Source organism: Typopeltis vanoorti, chromosome 21 (genome assembly GCF_054136105.1).
Source record: "Typopeltis vanoorti isolate ZY-2024b chromosome 21, IOZ_Tvanoo_1.0, whole genome shotgun sequence".
In the NCBI taxonomy this organism is placed as follows: domain Eukaryota; kingdom Metazoa; phylum Arthropoda; class Arachnida; order Uropygi; family Thelyphonidae; genus Typopeltis; species Typopeltis vanoorti.
The window spans coordinates 34,873,463-34,898,797 of NC_143569.1; the positions used below are offsets into that span (position 1 = coordinate 34,873,463).

General features: G+C 35.2%; 1 protein-coding gene across 1 annotated transcript in view; it reads left to right on the forward strand.

The window, feature by feature from the left end:
- Positions 1 to 25,335, forward strand: part of LOC150094731 (cell adhesion molecule Dscam1-like) — a 158,163-nt gene that overhangs the window by 33,497 nt on the left and 99,331 nt on the right. The window contains exons 3-6 of the mRNA XM_090411652.1: positions 5,743 to 5,862; positions 8,744 to 8,911; positions 16,826 to 16,973; positions 21,120 to 21,268. Of these exons, the coding sequence (XP_090267778.1) occupies positions 5,743 to 5,862; positions 8,744 to 8,911; positions 16,826 to 16,973; positions 21,120 to 21,268 (585 nt within the window). The remainder of the gene's footprint in view (positions 1 to 5,742; positions 5,863 to 8,743; positions 8,912 to 16,825; positions 16,974 to 21,119; positions 21,269 to 25,335) is intronic.

Below are 25,335 nucleotides of genomic sequence, written 5' to 3' on the forward strand. Positions count from 1 at the left end.
GGATAGTGATAAGATAAATTTTGGAATGTTTGGAATTTCGCTGGGGACCCCCCTTTGTGTCAGAGACATCACGTGGTGTGTTAGGTTCGCGTAATGCATTGTGCATTCATATTGGAAAGAATATCTAATATAATAATTGTGTTAATATATATATATATAAATATCTCTACTGTGAAATAAATGTCGGGTTGAGAGGACAACAGTCAATTGGGAATAACAGAAATGAGTTTTACATAGTTGAACTATCTGAAAACCATAATTCAACTTGTTTTGAAATGTCATATGGAGAAAAATCACGTGAATCATATGTAAGCACCAGTGGGAAATCATACACTATGATCATAAGCGCAAATGTTAAATCCAGAAGAATAAGAAAAAAAAATACTGTCTTTTTCCCTTTATTTAATTTCTGTATGTTAGATTCAGTAAGCACGATTTGTTAATAATATTACCGACAAATAAAAGGTAACATAGAAATTAACAAAGTATATATTACAGAGCTAATATTCATTTGAAGTAAATTCCAGTTTCCTAGCTACACAAAATGTAAATAAACCAACAAGCAGTCTGCTTGAAAACAATAAGTGTGTAAAATCCTTAATCAGGAATGCATAATTTTAGGATATGTGTCATGGCAATCATGTGAATGTTAATCACTTAGTCATATGTAAGTGTTTGAGAAACATCCAACTGTGGGAAAATGATACCTTTTGAACAATATCGCAACTCATATATTACAGGATGTGATTAATACAAACAGACTAAACTACAGATTAATACTGGAAATAAATGAGATTAACAAAAAGGCAAGCACTGAGTTTACTTTTCTTCCACGATGTCGGTAATCAGAGAAGCTCCAGAAGCGCAGGGAAAAAAACGTGGAAAATTATACTTTTTGAACGTCATCTAATATGGGATTAGATGACGTTCAAAATGATATGACTAATATGTGATTAGTCGTATACAAAATGAGTAACTATAGTCTGAAAAGAGAACCGAAAACTAATACTGAAAATTAATGTGTCATCTCCTAGAAAACGAACAGAACCAAACAGGTGGTAATCTAAACGATGTGTCAACTATATTTTTGGGTTATTTACAGAAATATCTTTCAACTCCTATGTTTTGTGTGTTTTTGTGTTGTGAATATATATTAGCCCCAATAACAAATAATGAAAAAGTCAACTGCATTTTCAGAGTTGTGTTTGTGTTCTGTGCTGTGAATATATGTTAAAAATCAACAATTTGGAATATTCAGAAAAACCTAGATAGTACCAAGATGTTCCCATTCTGGAAAGAAATGTAAGTTAATTTTTTTTAACTTAAACATAACAACTGATAATTGTAATTTCAATAATCACTGCTCGTATGTTTTGGTAAGCGTAATTCTAATACAGTATTGAATAGTTTTTTTATTTCATAAGAATAATTATAGGGTACATATTAGAGCATCAACATGGATACATTAGCGACTTTTCATGTCTAATGTGTGTGTGTGTGTTTGAGGGACACCAACATATAATTAAATTATTCAGAAAAGCCTAAACGTTTCTGCCACTAGACTACAATATTCTAAGAATTCCCATAGTCTTTTAACAGGAAAGAAATACCCCAAACTGTATTAGAAAATTAGTGCTGCTATCTATAGACAACCAACACAAAACTTGACAACAATGATGGATGTCTGTCATCCTGAGAAAATTCCAAGATATCTTATCTCAAAAACATTGCCCACAATTCCATAGGCAAACCAAAACACCATGTGATATCACAGAGAGACATATGTTCCCCAGAAATTTCCAAACACATAATGTCACGATTGCTATCCACAATGTTGTTTGTGAACCCAACACACCACGTGATGTCCCTGACAGAAGGGGGGTCTCAGCGAAATTACAAACATTCCAAAATTTATCTTATCACTATCCATCATCCATAATGCCATACTCAAATCATTTACTTATCTACAAATCATATCAATACACATCCAAGACACAGACCTCGCTTCCCCTCATTCACCCTACCCCTATTTTGTTCATAGTATCTTACCAATCACGACACGAATCCTTTTCCATTCAAAACAATAACGTCACTTATTTACAACTAACAATTACATCACTTATTTACAACTAACAAATTACGCAACTTATCTTCATCTGAAAACAACAAACATTCACATCACGATTCCTTATCTTATCTTGATCTTGTCAGAAGTGTCCCACCAATCAAGACACGAATCCTTATCCACAAATATATCTCTCTTTTCCATTCAAAACAATAATGTCACTTATTTACAACTAACAAATTACGTCACTTAATTACAACTAGCAAATGACATCACTTATCTACATCTGATAATAACAAACATTCACGACACAATTTCTTATCTTATCTTGATCTTGTTCAAAGTGCCCCACCAATCACGACACGAACCCTTATCGCTACAATCACCCATAATTCCATACGCGAACAAAACAAACAATGTGATGTCACACACAAATGGTTCCCAGAGAATTTCAAACATTCCAAACTCATGACGCAACACAAACAATGACGTCATCAAATGAACAACCAATCACGTCACGATTCCTTATCTTATCTTGATCTTGTCAGAAGTGCCCCTACTACTACTTTCGTGATAATTTTCCATGGCCCTGGATCCATAGAAGAAACATGCTCAGTTCTAGTAACCGACTAGAACGTGTTTCTTATGTTTTTTCAGCCGATTCCAAAAGCAGACAGGCTTTGGTGCAGACAAACAGAACCCCCTCTTCAAACAGTAACTAGTTTAACCCCACAACTCATTAAAATTGACTGTGAAATGCAAATCAGTGTATAGGATGTTTTAAAATTAAAGTACATCTATTCAGAGAAATCTGTAGAGAGATAAACGGTAGACTAAATATCCTCAAACTTGGTGGGTATCCCAACCGATCATGGGAAAGAGATTTTGATAATAAAAAAAGTAGTTAAAAAAATGACCGACAGGAGAAATATGGGGTTGTGAGCGAGAAAAGATAATGGATTTTTCCATACCACTTCAGCCTTAAGATGATAAAAATCAAACCTGTGACCTACACGCTCACCACTGTGCGTTATTGGGATATGTTGAGCAGTTCCGTCATCCTACAATTGCAGCAAAGAGAGTTCCTGAACACACATGGTAAGGCAACATGGAGTATCTCTCCTTATCGGATGTGAAGCTGAATTATTGTATTGACATTTCAGAGGATCAAGTAATTAGTCGTTCATTTTCTATAAAATGGCTACTACGTTCACAAGACTGTAACTCCTGTGACTTTTGTCTTTGGGATTACCACAAAATCACGTATCAGGACAAAATTCGTCACCTGGCAGATCTGAAAGACAAAATCTCACGTCATGTGTGAAACAGTTCAGTTGAGTACTCCTGTAGACAATGCTGTATGGCAGATCAGTTATTGGTCCTGCACAAAGGCCAACACATTGGAAGTTTTGGCCTTTGTGCATTTTTCCATTGATCATCTGAATCTCTCTTTGGCTGCTCCGTTCAGAATGTCAGCCCTATGTAATATATTTTTTGTATCACATTATTTTCTGAAATGAGGAATATAACCTTCATCGAATAACTTTGTGTTTCATTGATTCTGAATCACTTCACAATCGCATACCATCTGGTTCACATTAATGGAATTTTTCCCCTCTCATAGTGCCATATTTCCCCTATCGGCCATGCTTGAACTAATTTATTTATTGTTGAAATCTCTTCCCCCAGGATCTGGTTAGGGTATCACTAAGTTTGAAAGTATTTCGTTCATTAGCTCTCTTTACAGATTGCTCTGAATAAGGCTACTTTGGTTTGAAACACTCTGTATATAGATAAATACTAAGAAGGATTAGGAATTTCATCTAGAATTCCACAGAAATGCACACTGAACTGTGGTGGCGATGGACGGTCCAGATAGTCCAATAGATTTCCAAAAAAGTTAGAACCACAAAAGGTTCAAAACACATCGATGTAGCACCATGAATGAAGTAAGGGTTTAAAATCTGGGTATCCCAATCGAAGACTATGAAAATTTTTTAATCCACTTCAGTCCTCAAGCAGGGTGATTTTACATAGAGTGATGAAAGTCTACTACGGAAGTAAAGACATTCACAAACATTCATGCACAAGCAGGATTCGTGCTCATGGCTTATACTCGTAGCTTGGAGAAAGAATACGTTATGCATTCAGCCAATCAGACAGGCCAGTTGGAAGGGGGTCATAATTAGCATTTCGCTTCAGGCGCAAAATTTCGGAAAATGCCTATAATCAGAATGTTTCCCTGGCTGAAAAAAAAAAAATGTCTAGTTTCATTACTTATTATGTCAATTTCTAAATCACACTAACTTTTGAAGTTTGAACAGATATGAATAAACATGTTGCCGTTTGTAGCACATTAAATAGTCCAGCAGCGAATACCGTTCAAAAGTGGAATAGTATAATTATAGACTTGTTCAAAATACAAGAAAGAACTGGATTGGATTGTACTGAATTATGGCTTAATATACGTAGGCTGTTCAATAAGTAATAAGACTATATTTATACAGAAAACAGATTACCTTTAATCGTCATCATTTACATGATCTTTTTCGAAGTAACTACCGTGAGACTCGATGCCTTTGTCCCAACGTTGCGTCCACTTCTTAAACACATGTGAGAGTCCGTTTTTTTGAGAGTTCTTTCAAAACCGTCTCCGCAGCTTTTACGCATGCTTTGTTGCTTTCGAAATGGCGGCCTCTTAGTGGTTTCTTGAGCTGAGGAAACAGCCAGAAATCGCGCGGTGCGAGATCAGGACTGTATGGAGGGTGTGGTAGGATATCTGTGTTGTTCTTCTGAAAACGTCTACTATATAACCAGCAATATGTGGCCTTGCATTATCGTGGTGCAATAAGAAGCCATTGGACGCTTCCTTTTGACGTGCTTGATGATAATCGCTGCTATGTTGATCATTGTCTCTGTGATGGACGTTGAACGTCTTCCCTCACGTTCAAGATCTTCCACATTTTGCCTTCCTTTCTTAAAAGTTTTATGCCACGAAAAACACTTGCCCTCGACATTGCTTAATAGTGGAAAGCTTCTCGTATCATGTTAAAAGTGTCCGATGCCGATTTTTGCAAACGCACATAAAATTTAATCACATAACGCTGTTCCAAGGACGCTTCCATTTCGAAGACCGATGAGCACTTGCGTTTAGTCACGTGACACTCTGGAACATCAGCCTGTATACGCCATCTATCAACCTCTTTTGTTAATACATATAGCAACATTTCTTTATTCCACAGAAATTAATATTGTGATGAGTGGTTTTGCCACAGTAAAATTAGTCTTAGTACTTATTGAACAGCCCACGTACATAATACGCTAGCCTCATGGCTTTGTTGCTTAATTGCGTGTGTGTTCCTCTGGTTGGTTTGCCTGTTTTGCAGGATAGAAAATCCGAGTTTCTTGGAAGGAAAAACCCCGTCATCTCCCTATGAGACTGACTAATTTACTTTCATTTGAAAAGCTCTTATAAAGGTTTTTCACATTCTAGACGCATTCACGTGTACAAGAAGGATATTAGAGAGAGAGAGAGAGAGAGATGTATATTAGCGAAGAAGTATTACTGAAAATTCTAAATTAACATCAAAAATATTTTATTTATTTTCGTTAATTATTTTAATAATGCAGTGTACAAATGAGGTATTTCATTTTTCTCCCCATTTAATGTGTATTAGTTCCTCCAAGCTGGTTACGCGAACCCACTGATATGGTAGGAGTTGTAGGTTCAGACGTTACCATTGACTGCACTGCCACAGCTTATCCGGCTCCACAAATTGGATGGAAAAAGTTACAAGGTAAATATGAACACAGTGTTTAATTAATTTAAGAATGAGAACCTTTGCTCTTTCAACAGTTATGACTGAATATTTAACTCCGATGTATTTGAATATTATATAATAGTTTATTATCTCTGAAGACAAGAAGTCTGGAGGTGTCTGAGGGAGAAGAAGGTGCCGGAGAAATATGTCAGGTTGTTGCGGGAAATGTACAGAAATGTGAAGACAAGTGTTCGGACCTGTTTGAGACAGACAAAAAGTTTTCAAGTAACAGTTGGCTTGCTTCAAGGGTCAGCATTAAGTCCGTTTCTGTTTAATATTGTGATGGAGGTGGTAACAGAGGAGGTGAGAGAAGATGCGCCTTAGACAATGTTGTATGCCGATGACATCTTGCTGTGTGCAGATTCAAGAGAAGAAGCGGGAACTAAACTGGAAAGATGGAGAAAAGTACTGGAAGAGAGAGGTATGAGACTGAGCAGAAGTAAGACACAGTATATGTGTTGCACAGTGGGCGGCGGACAGGAGACAGATCTGGAGCTGGAAGGAAATGTCATCAGGAAGGTGAGAGACTTTAGATACTTAGGTTCAACAGTGGAAGAAGATGGAGGAGCTGAGAAGGAAGTGGGATGCAGGATACAAGCTGGTTGGAGGAACCGGAGGGAGATGGCTGGAGTGTTATGCAATAAGAGGGTGCCGATCAATCTGAAAGGCAAAATCTATAGGACAGTAGTGAGGCCAGCTATGACGTATGCTATAGAAACTGTGGCCCTGAGGAAAAATAACATCAGCAGGATGGAAGTAGCAGAGATGAGAATGCTTAGGTGGATGTGCGGTGTGACCAGAAAGGATTCTGAGAAATGACTATGTCAGGGGAACAGTGAAAGTTACGAACTTAGGAGCGAAAATACAGGAGGCAAGGTTGAGATGGTTTGGTCATGTGATGAGGAGGGAGGACGAATGTGTGGGAAGAAGGGTCATGCAGATGGATGTGCAAGGAAGGCGGAAGCGTGGGCGGCCAAAGAAGAGATGGAGGGAGCTGGTAGAAGAGGACTTGAGGATGAAGAACTTGGATGTGGTGACAGCCCAAGACAGGAAGGTGTGGAGGAGACTCATTATAAACAGTGATCCCACTTAAGTGGGAGAAGCTGCAGAAGAAGAAGAAATTTATTATCTCTGAAAATAAAATGATACCCACTGATTGAAAATAGAAAAATTGAAAAAACAAAAAAGAATTAAACTACTGTCGGCATAAAAATAAAATAAACGCAATTGTAAAAAGAATTTCATGCAAACTTCTTTTGACGCATGGCTACGACATATGTAGAATTATTAATTTATTAAAATAACAGTATAATTTCTCGTAAGTAACATATACTATGTGTGATTATCATAATGATTATCGTAATTGATAATCATTATTATGATCACACACACACACACACAGTGCACATTATGACATCGTGGGATTTTTTTCCCCAAAAAAGTAATATTTTTCACCGCTTTTACTGATTCATTAAGTTGCTAACGTTCTGAAGTAAGACATTGCTGATTTCCAATAATTTTGAATTAACCTTATTTGTAGAAACCCCTTTCATTTCCAAATATCTAATGTAATGGATAATGTTATCAACAGAAAACTTCTTCGACATCTGAAGAACTAACTAATCAGTCGCCACCAATACTGATTTCGTCAATCAATATTCACAACAGATCTGCATCATCATCCACCTCTGGATACATGCTATGGAAAGATTCGGAGAATCATGTGTGCTTTGCTTGACATTTCCAAGATATTTTATAGGGTTTGGCATCCATGAATTCTCAACAGATTGCCATCTTATAGTCTTCCTTCCACCTTTTGTCATTCGATTGTCAGTTTTTCTCTCAAGTTGTTCACTACATGTATCAATGGACTCTCTTCAGAATTTCCTATTACTGGCTTATCAAACTTGTTATTCCCATACATCTTTCATTACATCTACTTCAGTTCGATCATGAAATATTCCCGAAGGATTACAACTTCAGGTTCTCCAAGAGTGAATATCAATAGACTTCTCTTTACCCGGTTATACTCGTAATAATTATTGAAATAATTAACATGCAAATTAGACTACCATATAAATGTATTTTATAAATGAAAATAAAGTTTCTAAACAAACTGTAACTAAGTTTAAGCAGAATCTAGTCTCTTTGCATAAGACCATTTTAGCATCTGCAATGTTTATAAAACGTGTTTAATCATTTGTTACAGACATTTTTAATGTTACATGATATTCCTTCATGGTCTTTTTGCATCATCTTAAACTTGTAACCTTCGTTTAAGTGATAGGCATTTTCTTTTGAATCAACACCTTTGGTTGTTTAACTCCCTTGATTCATTTCAAAATGAATATTTTGGACGGTTCTTTATTTTGTATCGTAAGTCTTTGTTATACTCGCCACTTCTAGCGCCAAGTGAACTTTCTTTGCGCAGATCTTATTTTATTTTATTTGCGTAGTCCGTCATAAAAGTGCAAATTTTTCGTTAAAGTGATAGTTTTTTTCCTACATTAATTCAAATTATATTATACTAACATATTTAATTATTACGTAATTAGTGCTAGAACTTAAAACAGTCAGCACGTTGTCCTATAACCTAAATTTATGTGACATGCAAAATAATCAATGACTTGTATTTTAGATTGGTTTTCAGAATATCTTAAAAACATATTCAAATAAAGACGAATGAAATTATTTACTATATTTATATTTGTTTTACTTTTTTTTTTAACTTTTATTAGACAAGTAGTAATAACCGCATTTTTCTATTCCAGTCTTTGTTAAGTTTAAACTCGCACAGAATTTACAAATCAGTGTTTTTCTTCCCCCCCCCCTTTTCTTGGTTTTCCTTCCTTCTTAGATGGAAAGGAATTCAGTGTTATTAGAAGCGATTCGCGAGTGACACTCTCCTCCAATGGATCTCTGTCCATCTCTTCAGTCCAGCAGTCAGATAGAGGAGTATACAGATGTCACATAGAAAATGGAATCGGGCAAGGACTGGTGAAAGATATCCATTTCGACGTTCATAGTAGGTTTTTCTTTATTTTCTTGCTAATGTAAAGTGTTTTTTATTTATTTATTTATTTATTAGAGGATGTTTCGAGTTGAATATAATAGAGCACTTCATAAATGAATGTATCAAGAATATTTTTTTTTTCATAAATCAATCCAGAAAAGTTTTCATTTAAGGTTATGACTCTTTCTTTAAAATTTGACCTCAAACTAAAATAGATACGTGCATAGCACAAATGGATAATTTTAGCAGTTGGTATTCTTGCGATACCAGTGAGTTCAGTAAAATAGCTTCCCCCCCCCCCCCCTCCTGAAACGATATTCTCATACAAGTAATTAGTTTTCTTTGCAGAAAATGCTAAATCCATTGTTACATTTCAGTTTTATTATGTTTAGAAATGAAACAAGCAAAAAAAAAAAAAATCGATTGTATTTTTAATTCTGAATTATTAAAATCTTAAGAGTTTGAGGCTTGTGAATATTTTTAATCAGTAACATTTTAATGATTCTTGTGGTTGTTGTTCAGGTTTTTTAAAGTAAAGACATGGTATTTAACTAATATATATGTTATTTAAATTACTCCGATTCTGTAATCAGTTTCTTCTTCGGGAAACTATAAATAAGTGATTACAAATTGAATAACTTAATTTACATGTCAGTTAACACAAACAATAGAGAATACCCAGTACAGCTCGAATTCATTAATTACTTTGTAGCGGACTAACATATAATCCACGCGTAAGATTAGAGATCTTATGCATTTAATGTATTTTGTATCCTAAGTTCTTTTTAGAAACTGAAGTGGTGTTTGTAATAATGCCTTGATTTTGTAGCTGGAAAAAGCCTGGTTTCGAAACTCGCGTAGGGAGCGAATATCCCTTATAATGAGTTCTCATACAACGGTGCACTTGATTTTCATCCCGCGCAACAGACCATTGGACCAGCACACGCAGTTAACTGGCATACATACACTGGTTGTATCCTCAGTTACTTAAACCGTTATCCAAACATGGTTGCAAATTCATTTATTATTAAGTCTCTTAACTGCATATGTTTGTTCTCTGGCAGATTTGCTGTTTTGATGGATGAAAAGCTACCGTTTTGACTACGTTAGTTAAAAAGCACTTGTAAAGGTTCTGTTTCGTAGATGACATTTGAAGCGTTTTTTAGAGACGGGTCAATTGTGAGTCCGAAGAAGAGTTGCGCGATAAATCTGCTGCTCAGTGGCGCACCCAGGATTTAATCTGGGGGGGGGAGTTAAATCGATAAAAATATTTTTAATACAATGAATTTGCATTAAAAATATTTTTATCCGTTCAACTAAAATTCGTTAAATTTCATTCATTCAATAAAATTCATTAGGTGATTATAAAAATTTATTTAAAGAATAAAATCAAGTTTCCTTTTATTTTTACAAAGCTCTTGAATTATTTCAGTCGTGGTTACATTAATCTCTCTCTATGTGTATATATATAGCAAAGCCAGTCCGTTCAATCGTGATTGTGTCATAGTAGATCTTAAATAGCTTTTTAAAAGGCGTAAGTTAGAAAATGACCTTTCACTGACGCATGTTGTTACCGGAAGCGTTGCAAATATTTTTAATAAGTTATAGATGTTAGGATATATCATTTTGTCACACTCTGCAACTGCATCAACGGCATTTTTGCCTGGAGCTATTGCAAACGGTTTTTCAAATTTCTTATACCACAACTTGAATTCGGCGTTCAAAATTGCTGGATTTGTACAAGGCAAATCAACTGCATAAAATTCACATAATTGACGAAAATCTTCCATTGCACTTGCTGTTGGAGCATCTTTTCCATTTGGTAGAAGAGAAAAAAAAATATTTCAAAATGTTGCGGTGCCGAGTGAAACGTTCATGAAGTTGAGTCAATATTTGGTCAATAAATGGAATGAAATAGTTCTCCTGAAATACACTTCTACAGAATCGGCTGGAACATTGGACCTTAATGTTTGTTTTGATGAAGTGACTGAAGTTCTTGTCTTTTTAATGTCAATATTAAAATTATTGGCTTTTATACATGCTTCATCGTAAATATCTTTAAATGAAGAATCTGGCGTTTCACGAACGGTATTTAATTGAGCCACAACATCAACAAAATTTAGGGCAATTAAGAAGTCACTGTCAGATTTTTGCATTATTTTAGACCATGGTAAGGTGCACAAATATTTTTTGCAAGCTAAATAAAGATATTAATATTATAAACAACAAGGACGTCCTGTCTTTTAGGGGTATTGAAGAAATTGTGTGCCTTTTCAATTATGACAATTCAATTTCTTATTTGTCACAGATATAGCATTTCCAAGTGCCAAATTCAAACTATGTGATGCACAATGAACATATAAAGCTTGTCGATATCATTATTACATAACACCTCCAGGTAGTCCAAAGACACATCGAGGAAGGGCACCTAATCTACAACTCTCCTTCTTCACCAACCACAACTACAATCATCATCATCATCTACACCAACGCTGTCTACCTCCGACCACTAGTATTTTCACAGACAATCACAAACATCCATGCCCACTGCGGGATTCGAACTCACAGCCTTTTGGCTGGAGAGTCGGTCAACCAGGCCGGATATATAGATAAAAAATTAAATTTTGTGGATAAAAATTAAAACTAAGTTTTAATTTTTATTAAACAAATAAATAATATGATATAATTATGTCACTATTTACTTTTAATGAGATGGTTCAGCTTCTCGGCCTCTGCAGAGTTGCTGGTTATCTGGCTCAATATTGGTCAACTTCAGTCGAAGATCGGCGCACACACTAAGACGAATTCTATATTTTGTTTTTATTTGAAGGAGCGATGAAAATCGTTTCTCGCAAAGATAGGTTGTAGAAAACTGCATGACGATTTTCGACTTCTTCAAATAATTCGGGAAATTCACTTCTCACTGAAGGCGAGATCCAGAATCGAGCCAAACCAGGATCACGGAATTGCATTTTAAGCCCACTGTCACTTGAAAGTTCAAATTAGCTGCTCCTTTTTCGATAACGAAAGGCCTGAAATGGATCGTGAAATCGCAGAAATTTCTTATAAAAAGTTATTCGGAAAATGTTTCCTCTGTTTCAGAGTTTTGAGTGGACACAAACCCTTTCTCAGTGGTTAAATTCTAAACTAATAAGTTTCGGGGCCCTATACAAAATAACCAATTGTATTTACCTTTTGAATACTATCTGGGGAAGCGCCAAACCTCTCCGTCCCTTTCATCACGCGTTCGTAATCAGACTACTGTTGATATTGACTTTATATACACATCCAAAACTGTAAACAATTGTTGAATAATAACACAATAATATAGCATAATTGCCGTAAAGGGAGAAAAGTCGCAAAACAGAAAAATGTTCCTGCAAAATAACCAACTGTATTTACCTTTAAATGCGATCCACTGGTCAGGTGTCCACCAAGTCAGCAAATCTTTCCTTTCGTTAAGCGTATTAATATTATCGCATCGCAACTGATGGGAATTCTGTGTTTCTGTGGATTCGTTACAGATCTCTTTTTCTTCAGAAACTACACACAAACTGTCATTACAAACTCGTTTTGTATTATCACTGTCATCCGAGATATTTTTCCGTTTAAAGAAGGTATCAGTGTACTTATCCATAATTGAAATACCATACTTACTCGCATATAACTCTCACCCCTGATTTTACTTTTCGAAAACAGAAATTAAAAAGTTTCGCATATATTTCGCAAATGAAAAAAAAAAGCTGAAACACGTTCAGAGCAGGGCGATAGTAACTTGCTCCCGCGGTAAACAACACGCCCTCCCCCAATAGCCACTATATTACAGAGGCAAGAAAAACAAGTACTTTTTTTATGTCAGTGAATAAGGTACAAGCAGTCTGTGTAATATATTTCTCAACAAATAGTGCAATTAGAGACAACTGGGATAAAAACGACACTAATTAATAAATCACATGTCCCCTCATACAGAAACTATGCTGTATATATATTCACTATTTATAGTGAATGCTGTTATGGCAGTTTCACATATTATTGGAATTCGGTTGAAGAGAGTTAGCATTTCAACTCAATTGTCAGCTTGCTTTTCGCGCGATTTCCGAAAAATATATAAATACTGGAGTTAATTCACAACACATTTTGTCTAAGTATCACTTAGCACTTCTGAAGATATATTGAGCCTTGGTTGAAGGAGGAAAACCTTCAACAATAAAAATCAGTAAACAACAAACAATTGTTTGAAATGTGGTCATGTGGATAACACATGTTCGCTTCAAATCTGACAAAACAGCAAGGGAAGGTGGAAGCAATAAAACCATATTGTTTTTCACTTCATCCCTCTTTTATTACTTGTTATTCTGCCGCTACAAATTAAAATAGTGGCAGAATGTTAATGGAATGTACATTCTGTCGCTATTTTTTTAAGTATTCATTTTATTTTAATAATAATTTTTACTTTCTCATTCAATTTTAATTTGTTTGTTTGGATAATTAAAATATATAGATTTATTTGGTTAATTTAAACCTATGGACCACCTGTCCCATCTTCGCGGATCATAGATAGGTTGAGAAACACTGCTATAGGGTTCTCTCTCCTTATGCGACCCCTAATTATAAGTAGTATAGAAATAGAAGCGATGACACAACATAAATAAAAAATGAATTTTAATTAGGAAAAGTATTTTGGAAAATTTTCTAGTGTTTTTTTAACTTTTTCTTTTTTTTTGGGGGGGGGGGCTTGTCCCCCTCCCTGGGTGCGCCACTGCTGCTGCTTATATGAATTTTCACACATAACTCCTAAGATATGTATGTTTATTATTTCAATCCATATAATAATAATAATATGGATTGAGCCAAAGCGAAGCCAGTATGTCCTTACTTTTTTCAACTCCTTTTATATTTTTTAAACCCTAACTAACCTGAAAAACGAATTTATAATTTCAAAATTATTTTTATTTTTCGATATAATCTCCCTTAAGACTAATATATTTATTCCAGCGATGCTCCAGCGCAATTATCCCGTCCCTGTAGTGGTTCTCAGTAAGATCTGCAAAATTCCCCTCTATAGCTGCAATCATCTTTTCATTCGAAGAAAAACGCTGACCGGCAAGGAAGAGTTTTAGTTTTGGGAAGAGATAGAAGTCAGGGGGAGCCAAATCTGGGAAATAGGATGGATGTTCCAACAAATCATAGTGCAGATCCCTTAATTTTCCCATTGCCAAACCACCTCTGTAGACAGGTGCATTGTCCTGATGAAAGATGATTTTTTTCTTCTGCAAACGGGTCTTTTCTCATGAATTTTTTCGTCTAGTCTGGTTAAAAGATTGAAATGATATTCTCCGGTTATTGTGTTACTCTTTTCAAGATAATTAATAAACAAAATGCCTTTAGCATCCCAAAACGCCGATGCCATGACCTTTCCTACTGATGGAACCGACTTTATCTTTTTTGGCGCTGAACAACCGGGTTCTGTCCACTGTTTTGACTGCTTTTTGGTTTCTGGTGTGTAATGGTGAATCCAAGTCTCATCCATAGCAATAAAGCGAGTGCGTTTTTGATCTGCTGTGAGCAAGCGAGGCACCCATCTTGCGCAAAACTTTTCCATTTGCAATTCTTCATGCAAAATATATCCTACACATTCTTTTGAAATGCCTATAGTCTCCGCAGTTTCACGCACTTTGACTCGCTGGTCATCCAATACCATATCGTGCGCTTGATCAATGATTGCTGGTGTTGTTACACTTTTTGGACGTCCTTCACGGGGATCATTTTCAAGGCTGGTACTGCCACGTTTAAACTCGACAGGCCATTTCTTAATTGTCAAAAACGAAGGAGAGGAGCGCCCATAAACTTTTATGAACTTCGAATGAATTTCTTTAGGCGTTAAACCTTCTTTTACAAAGAATTTAAAACCGCACGATACTCAATTTTATCAATTTTAAGACAACACTTTAGCTTCAGACAGCTCTATAAAACAAACTACTTGATAGAATGACTTGCAATTTCACATGTATGCTTATGAAAGATGTACCAACTTAGAAAAAAAAATCATGCCGATAGTTTAGCCACCTATGGTCGAGGCCGAGAACTTTTCAGACCATACTCGTATGTTCCGCTAAAAAAATTCTCCCGATCTGCCTATCAGGCCAACGTAACTAATACGAGAGCGTGCACACACACACACACACACACAAACATACAATCTTTTGTACATTTCTTGGTTTGCGTGCTGTGGTTTCGGCAATTGGAGTGGGGATGCGATCCTATATAACAGACCGAATGCAACTTTGATATTGTTGACTTTCAAGATGTGTGGCCGGTCTCTCTCTCTCTCTCTCTCTCTCTCTTGTGGGTGTGTGGAGGGTGGGGGGGATGAAGACTACATTCCTGGAATTAATGTTATTTTTGATTAATCGCATGATTTTTTTTTTTTTTTTTGGTTCCTGTTTTTACAACTCGCTTGCCGTCTTGGATCTTAATAATCAAAAGCCGACCATAACTGTCAGTATATGCTCAATGTTAATAAAAGCGTATATACGAGTTATGGGGCCGTCATACCCAACGATGGTAATCTAGGAGCGGCAAGTTCGGAGGACGACAAAAATTCCGCAAAAATACATCTCGCTATGAAAACAGTGTTTTGTTTTTAATTATACCTATTTTTCTTCAATTTAGGAGAGGCAAAATAGTGCTTGCCTAAGAATCGTCATATACCCTAACAATAATCCTGGTCTTATCTATCATAATACTGAATATAGCCATCAATAAAGAATATGTGATATTAAGCCAGCAAAGGTTGGTCGATTGATAGAGCCTCTGCTACTAATGGCTCACGCAAAAAGTTAAAACAAGTTTGAGTGCGGTTAGTAGTTGGAAGGGGATCAATCGTTTGATGCTGTCGGCACACTCTCCCGGGATGAGTCTTTGGACTCCCTGGAGGCGTCACATAATAATAATAATATATAATGAAATTTGAGTGGGTAAGAAGTGATGGATTCCCTTTTTATGGAAGAAAAAAAAGTCTTCTTTGCCTCCTCTGACCAGCCTCGGCCAGTAAAAAGTCATTTCAAAACATGTCTTTTAGAAATTACTTGTTACAATTCGGAGATGCCACTGGATTTACGTGCTCTGTCGGAAAAAACCAGATGGATTCCCTCGAGAGCTTTCGTTGAACCTAATGTAATCTTGGACTTGTTCCCTCCTTGACTTCAGCATTATTAGTAACATCTCTATTCCAGTTACTTTCTTTACACTGAATTTCTTTACAGCCACCCTGCCTTTGCGATAACCGATCTCACATAGAGCTAATACGGTTTTCCATCGTGCAGAATGACCGTAAAATACACGGAATTAACATACGTGATATATACTGGTCGCACAGTTTTAGTTGATTCGGCTGCCATTTCAGCCAGCCTAATGCTCATCTTCACCTGAAAATCTCTTTATCAGAAATTTTCAGCTGAAGATGAATTGGCCATCGTACAGAAGTGGATGAGTTTTTCCTTCCGGAAACTTGGATGAAACACACACAGGAACGAAACAGACAAACCAGCCAGAGGAACACTTGCAATTAAGAGACATAATACACTGGCCTCATAGCTTAGTTGCTTCAGCTGTAATCTCAGTAACATATCAACTTACTCAACTGTCTTTGCAAAGAGAGAACTTTTATTGGAACAAAGAAATTTTAGGAAGTTGGTGGATTGATGGAAGTGTAGTCTTCGTAACATGATCTTTTAATTTAATACGCGTGCATTGGAATTAACAGTTTAATAAATTATTACTTGATATTTAAATTGTGAATATTCTCCAATCAAAAAAGTGAATTTTTTAAGTTCGAAACTAATGCATCACAGTAAAAATATTTTTCACATGTTTCTTTGTAGAATTCTGAATAAGTTTACAATTGTCGCTAATTTTATCTTCTAGTTTCACCTCGAGTTACCGTGTCTTCGTCCACCATTCCTGTGCGGAGAGGGGAAACGGGAAGGTTAATCTGTGACATCACTGGTGATCGACCTTTCGCTGTGTCTTGGATAAGAAATGATAAAACAGTTGAAGTTAATTCCGAATCCAGGTAAATCACATTAACACTCTCCTGATAATGATCATCTAATTATTTTAAATTGCGGCATTCTCTCTCTCTCTCCTTCCTAAAATTACAATCTGATGATGCTATTAGAAGATAAGAAGGTATTTTAAATCATAAAAGCTAAGTATATTACACCTTTATAAGACGCGTACCTATTCATTCTCATCGTCATACTTTTTTCTAATTTAAAATATTTTTCTTCCACTGATATTTGTGGATTTTACGTATGTTAAATAATAGTAATAATTATTTTGTTAAGCATATGAAAAAACATTATTTGGTTATAGACATCAGCGGCAGTATACGAAGGACGAGAATGCGTCTTGAAAAATACATTCTGCGTCATTTTTTTTTTTTTTTTTAATTTGTAAACGTAACTACGATCCTTTTTTTTTTTTTTTTTTTTTTTTTTTTATAATTATCTAAACCTGAGTTCGATTTCTTTCAAGTATGCGGGGATAATTTAAATGTACAAAATCATCTTTAGTAGCTTACGGTGGATGTGCGCCCTTGGTACTAGACAGATATCAAAATTACTATTTACTGGCTATAGTAGTTAGTTTCTAGATAGAGTAACCATTAGGTCATCCACGGTACTCAGAGTAATATACTATATGTTTATTTACAATCTTTTGTGGGTGAAATTCACTTGAAAAAGAAATATAATAACGATTAATATAATAATAAGCATCACACTTTTGTTTCATCACAATGTACTGATTTTTCAAAACTTTCCAATTGAACAGTTGAATCTGTGTACCTTACTACTCCGCGTTTCTGGCAAATCGAGAAACGTGCTCTCATCATCCATCCGCAATAACAATTCTACTGCGAACTTACTCCGCTTATGTTTGTCATTTACTTTTAACTTCTGCACGAAATAAATCTTATATTTTCTAAGCCACAGCATTCTCACAGCAGACTGGAATTACGCGGTTCGCTGCTGACACAACAAATGGATTAACGGGTGATACGTTAAAAGGTTTTCCATATCGATTCTATCCGACCCCCACCTACTGCCTAGTTACTGTTTCTATTAATTCCTCAACACAAAACTAATTTCTAACAAATGTTTATGCCAAGTATGGAATAATAGTAATTATGCTGTGCTGAATTTTTTTCAGCGCAGTAGCAGGCAACTACACTTGATCAAATCAAAAGCAACACTGCACCATTTGAAGTAGGAATAAATTTTAGCGGCCCACAGAATAAGATCCTCATTACAGCGTTGTGCATGTGTGTCTCACTTTGTCAAAAAGAAGAAGAAGAAGAAAAAAAAACCTTTTTTTTTTATCTTTGAATTAAAAACCTCTTAATTCCATTACCGTTAGTTAATGTAATATATCATTTTGTTATTGTCAGTAATTCTGCATGACACCTGTATAAACAACTAACCACAATAATGGACTTCACCATTTTATTTCTGTAAACTGATTTGCATTTAATCAGGCCAAAAGCAACGAATATTGTATGCAATTTTTAAACCCTTGATGGTGGTGGGATTCAGGTATGTTTCCCATGATTGTGAAAACATCTTATGCGAAGGAATGTCGTATTTTGTAGTTCAGTCATTTGCATCTCCGAAATTAATTCAATCAGTTAAGTGAGCAAAATTTTTAAAATCTGCTAAACATTTTGCTTACTTATTAAGTATTTCTACCTGATACTGTAGAGTTAAAACAAACATCTTTTGATCTCTGGCCATCCTCTCTCGCTTTTATCGTATTTTGGATTCTCTCCTCTCCTGTAGGGCCTTCCTCAGGGGCTTTTTCTTGTGTGAATATGCTTGCCGAGCTTTCTTTGTATATCTTTTCCTTCATTCTGTGAGCATGTCCAAACCATCTTGTTTCTTATATAACTGTTTTAAGTGGTCTTGACTCCTAAACTTGTTCTTATGGTTTCGTTTCTTTCCCGTCTCTTCTGGTTTTACCTTATATATATATTCGTGAGAAATCCCATTTAATTGGCTTGCAACTGGCTGGACTGTTTGGTCATTAATGTCTATGACTCACAGGTATAAGTTATTACTAGAACGTAAACAGACAGGTTTGTTCTCCCACTAATTCCTTTTTACTTAAATTTCTATTTTTTTAATGTTTTCCTGCTGATGAACTCTTCTAAGATTTTTCTTTTTCATTAATAATTGCTTGTAAGTATTCCATACTGGTTACTTATTCTAGAATTTTATCTGCTTAATTATGTGTTCTTTTTTCCCGAGCTACAATCATAGTTTTTGTCTTGCTTTGACTAAATCTCATATTCCTTTTCAGCATGTCATCGTTCCAGATATTTAAATTATATTAGTCTTCTCTCTCTCTCTCTCTCTCTCTCTGATTTTGCTAAGCGCCATACTATTGGCAAAGCAAATTCTGAGAATTGCACAGGTTTTATCGGAAATGGTTTGGGTTTTACTCTGCAGGTCTTGATGATATTATCCTTCATTGTAAAAAAATAACAGTGGAGGATGCATCCGTGTCTTAACACCGCTGTTGATTTGTGACAATAGCGATGTGTATATTTAAACAACGGTTTAAATATACTGCGAAATATACTATAACGGTGTTATTAAACGTGCTAAGCTTTCCAAGAAACCATCTTGTAATGCTCTCGTAATTTTCCGCTTTTCATTTTTTGAATAGCCACGTCCATTTCCTCTTCTTGTTTTTTAGCAGTTCCTGAATAGTGCATACTGGAGCAGTCTTGAAAAGTATTTCCATATATTACCTTCTTGACTTGTCAGAATTTTTCTATCTTAATGAATTTTGGCGGCCATTCCTTCTCTCACACTCTTCAACGCTTTATAAAAGAATTTCTGATTATCCTTACTCTGCTTTCCATATTAAGCATATTAAAAACAATAAACCAAGTGACAAGTACATTAACAAATTTGGTGAGTTATCAAAAGGTCTCAGGGCCCATTTAGCATGCTGAAAACACACACACACACACACACACACACACACACACACACACACACACACACACACACACACACACACACACACACACACACACACACACACTTTGTGTGTGTGTGTGTGTGTGTGTGTTTAAATTCCTATGTATATAATTCATTACATATAAATTGTAATGATTAATGGTATAATAGAGCGATATTAAAATTATCATTATTAATGTTGTTATTATTACTGTTTAAGTTGTTATTATTTAAATATACTACAAACTAATATAAGGAGAAATAGAGGTACAAATTATTTGTCTGTTTTCAGGCAACTAAAATTGCAAACGGTTTCAGGCTGATGCAGTGGTGTAGCTAGAGCTTTTGTCGCCCGTGGCGGTCCCTGAGTTTGCCACCCCCTCTCAATGCACACCAAAAATACTACAAAAAGTCAAAACGAAGTATAGAGAAATAAATTAAAACACTATGTTTATTTTGAAGTAAAACTTTAATTTCAACATTATAAAATGTTATTTTTCTTGCTTTTCTGTTAGCAAAATCCTCGATGACATTGGCGAAGTCTATTTCATAGTAATGTAGGTAATTCTTAATAAATTTTATTTAGAAAAACTCCTATCACAATTAGCAGCACTTACAGCAATTGTGAGGAAAATTCGCAGTAGTATTACAATATTTGGGAATGAGTTCTCGAGACTGTATTTTAGAATTAACTGCAAAAGTTCAAAAGGTTCAAAGTGCCACCCGGGATGGACCGCTCCCTCCGCTCCTCCCTAGCTACGCCTCTGCACTGATGACAGAAACGAATAGATCCTAACAGCTTAACTGTTGTGGCTAAAATGCGTGTATTTTAGCGACTTATTACAAGACAAAGTTTTAAATACTCGTTAAAAACAAGCTAAATTTTGTTAGAAACAAAAATACTTTCGATTATGCCACTAAATTTAATAATATATGCGAAGAAAAGTTAATAAGATTATATGATACCATTGATATTGTTTATATTCTATCTAACAGGTAGTTTTTCAAATACTGTAATCACAGGTAAACAAAGCATACCTGAATATCTAGTTTCGAAGGGTGGGGGGAGGGTGTTTTATAATTATTGGAATTATATTTTGTCACGTGAAACACTTATTATTATTTTTGGCTTGAATGGCACTTTAATAATAACAAGAGGTAGTAGTTTTATAGCTGAGCATTTTATTTTGTAGATTCGAAACCTTGCAGAAAAAAACTTCGAAAGGAGAACAGACAGAATTGGTAATACGGGCAAGTCAACAGAGTGACAGTGGAGTATACGTATGCCTAGTGAAAAATCAGTTTGGACAAGATCAAGGAAGAATTACCCTCAATGTACTGGGTAATTAAGCCTACTGCATGTGTGTCTGTATGTAGAAGTGTGCTTTGGCAAAAGCTCTTTAAAATTTCTTTTAATAATGAAGGATATATTGCATTAATTATATTCAGTGTTTGAATAAGGCAAGAACTGTCAAAAAAAGGTCAGTGTGACGCTACTTTAAAAAAAAAAAAAAAAAAAAAAAAAAAAAAGATCCTAAACACTAGCATTGCTACAGTGCCTCGGCGCCCCGCAATGTGAAGTTCCGAAAATCTAGGTGAGGTCCTCCAAAAGCTCTACAGAACAATAGCTTATTCTTACAGGCACCAGAAATTGTAGCCATGTCACTGACCCTACACTTCAATCACTGAGTATATGTTTAGAGATTAAATTAAAAAATTAATTTCGTCAATGTACAGTTTTTAAAAGAATAATCTTTTATTCGTTATGTGCATATTATGAACTTAATTGTTCTGTGAAAATGTCATCTAGTGAACTATGCAACTCATTAATGCAATGCACGTCATTCATGTATTGCCTGAATAGGTGTGTTTAAAAAAAAGAAGTCTCTGTGGGCCTTTTAGTAAACACGGAATCTATTGTGTTTTAATCATATGCACAAACTAGCTTAAAAATAAATAAAAAGAGTGTCGAACTCTCTTAACTGAAGATGAGTTATCCAGTCTTGTATGAAGGTAGCAGGTTTTTCTCTTCTAAGACAGACAAACCGGCCAGATTATTATCTGGCCGGTTTGTCTGTCTATATAGAATTAAGAAGCATAAATAGTTTGTAGCGTGTGGTAGATGTATTCTAGAGTCGAATGGCCTCCTGCAATAAGTCCAAGTCCTCCATGAGGGTATTATGTAGTAATAATAATGTGTGTTTTGAGCAAAAGAAATCAGGATACTTTAAAATTCCTTTAAAATTTCTCGGTTAGTAATTAGAAGGGGACCGATCGTTCGATGGTGTTGACACATTCTCCATCGATGAGTGTTTGGACTCCCTGGAGGTGTCACATAATAATAATAATAATAATAATAATAATAATAATAATAATAATGTGCATTTTTAGATTCATAATATATGCTAAAAATGCAACTGCAAGAAAGTATTTCTTTTAAAAGTGCAATAGACTTTGACAACTATTGACTTCTCTTCAGTGATGGATACCACGGATGGAGATATGGACGATCGTTCTTTGAATAGGAAATGTTTAAATCTTAAGTTCCTTTGTCAGTTGATATCTTCCTCAAAAAAAAAAAAAAAATGCCTGTTACTGTTAACAAGGATCCCACTGGTACAATAAAATTTTAAAGAATTGACTTGAGACAGTTTTGCAATCTGTCTGTCTCTCTCTGTCTGATAAGAACCTTTTAAAAGATAAAATATTTAATAGGCATATCGAAATGTCAAATTTATAACAGTTCCAATTAATAATGAGATGAGGAAAAGTAAGATAAACAGTGAACCTTTTTCTAGAACAGAAAGATTTTCATGTCACTTGAGGCCTTCAATGAGCAAGGTGGTAGTGGTTGCACACCCCATGACAAATCATCTACTGCTTTAAAACTTGAGAGAACGTTTGCCTTATGGAAAGAAACCTGAGTTGGAATCTTTATGTACTTATCAAATGAAAGTAAGTTAATCATACGGAATTGGCAAGTTTTTTTGTTTTGTTTTTTTTCCACCCTGCAAAATATTTAATACACAACGGCTGGAGAACATTCGCAGTTAATAGAAATAATACACGGCCCCTGTAGATTTTCTAACTAATCCATCTCAATCCAAAATACACTTTCAGAAACGTCCGTGCCATATGAGGTTCAAATCCTCATACGAAGTGTCCATTTGCCATTCGGCTTCGCTACACGACCACCGATCACAAATCAGAATGCTCTTGTTTCATTTATTTCAACAAATACCAATAAATTTTGCTTTTTCTGAGAGCATCATAAAGGTGAATCCATCAAAAACCGGAAACTGTAGATGCAAAAATATCCAGATTCTAATGATATAATGATATTCACCCTTTATTTTTAAGCAAATACCTATTCAGAGCTAAGAGTAGTTGATGCGCGTAACACATCTATCGCATACTCGTATGCGGCCCATTGTTTCGACTAGAACTTGGGTGGTTATTAGCGGTGTAGATTAGTCCCCAATAAAATGTTTATTGATTGAAAACTTCCAAATTGCACAGAGTTTTAAAGAAAGATGACATTTGTTTATAAGAAATTAGTATGAAAGTGCACGGAATTTACAAAAGTTTGTTGTCGATTTTTTTTTCGGGCGACCAAAATGTTTAAAGCAATTGTTGCTCAAGTGGGGAAAACATTTTATGATAGTAAGTCATCCAAAAAAAAAAAAAAAAGAAAAAAAAAGCTGTTTATAAATTCTTATATGAATAAAGGAATTTACCATCGCAGAACCAAGATACAAATTAATTGTTTTTATCTTAAATTATTCGTGGACTTCAGAATCTCTTTATAATTATAAATCAATTCAGAAAGTACAAAGCTTTTTTAAAAATTCCTTCCCGAAGTATCCGGATATTTTAAAAATACTGTTCATGCGGTATGGTTTACATATCAGGTTAGAAGAATTCACAACTTCGAAAGACTAAACACTGCAGAGACGTCGCTAAACAGTCCTCCAACTGTTTAGCGACGTCTGCAGGACTCACTGCATGTGTCTCCAGAGAACTGTGATATGAACTTCTCTACAGTTTCAGTCTTATTTCGACAATTACTTCCCATCTCTTCGTCATTCCAAATGTGATGCCCATTTTGTATATTTGGAATGAGAATTACGTTGGTTTCATTGGTTTCTCTTCAGACTACTATGTAAAGCGAAGCGATGGCCGTATGAGAACACAGATGTGAACACTACCTATTCACCCCCCCCCCACCTCTCTCTCTCTCTCACCACAAACAATGGTGAGAGAGAGATAGCGTATTGTGTTTGTAATATGCTCTATTTTGATGAGTATATCGTGTAATAGAAACTACTAGACTTGTGGAAGCCCAGTTTCTATTGCGTAATACAATTTCTTGACCAAAATGTATGCACTTTGCCATTTTTTTTTAATGATCATCCCACATTTCTTCTGAATACTTGGTAATACATCAGTGCAATACACAGAATTGGCGCATTCGATAAGAAAGCACAAGCCTCTGAAACAATTCTAATAATACTACAAGTATAACCATTCTTCTCTAGCATCCGTTAAACCGTCACAAAGATTTAACTTTTAAACGTCTCCGTAATAGTATTTCCACGTTGTACATCGAACTTTTATTAAACTTCTCTTCTGTTCGCTGAAGAGAAGTTTTATTAAACCTGTCTTCATCGTGTAAAGATTGGTAAAACTGTTTCACAAGTAAAACACTCGAAGACTATATTAAAGAATGAAAATGACTACACTCAGCATAACTATAACTTGCCGTACAGTTTTTCATGAATATCATCCGGAAATTGGATTTTTCTTGAGATGACATACTCTTGATTGATGCCTCGCTTATTACTTCGGTGTTGTCGTGTGATGGTGCAATTCGATTGCTGCTTCCAAGATCGCAGAGTATTATATATAGCTCGCAGCTTTTGAATGTTTGTGGAAGGTTCACTTTTCATTTCCCTTCGTTCATTAAATGCCGTAATTCTTCAACATACTGCATCATATTTATCAGAGAATTTTTCGAGGATAAAAATACCAGTGGAGTGCGTGGTCATCCATAACAGTAGAATACAACTGGCAGCCGATTTGAGTTTAAGAACTCTGATATAGATGAGTCCAAGGAGAAAGGTAGGGAGCATAAAATAAATCACGTTATTTGAAAACTACCTTTTTGAAATCGGTTGTGAAACTTCATGTGGATAAGACAGGTTTAGAGAATTCTTTCTATAGTGTGAAAAAGGTGGAAGTAATTTGATTCAATGATTTTATTTAATAACAATATTTCAGTGGATTTAGATAGAAAAGATAGTGTCAAATTCATGATACTCTATCTTTTATTTACTATAAATTATCAATTAAATATGTTAAATCGATTTAATTGATAAATTATCGATTAAATCAATTACCAATTAAATA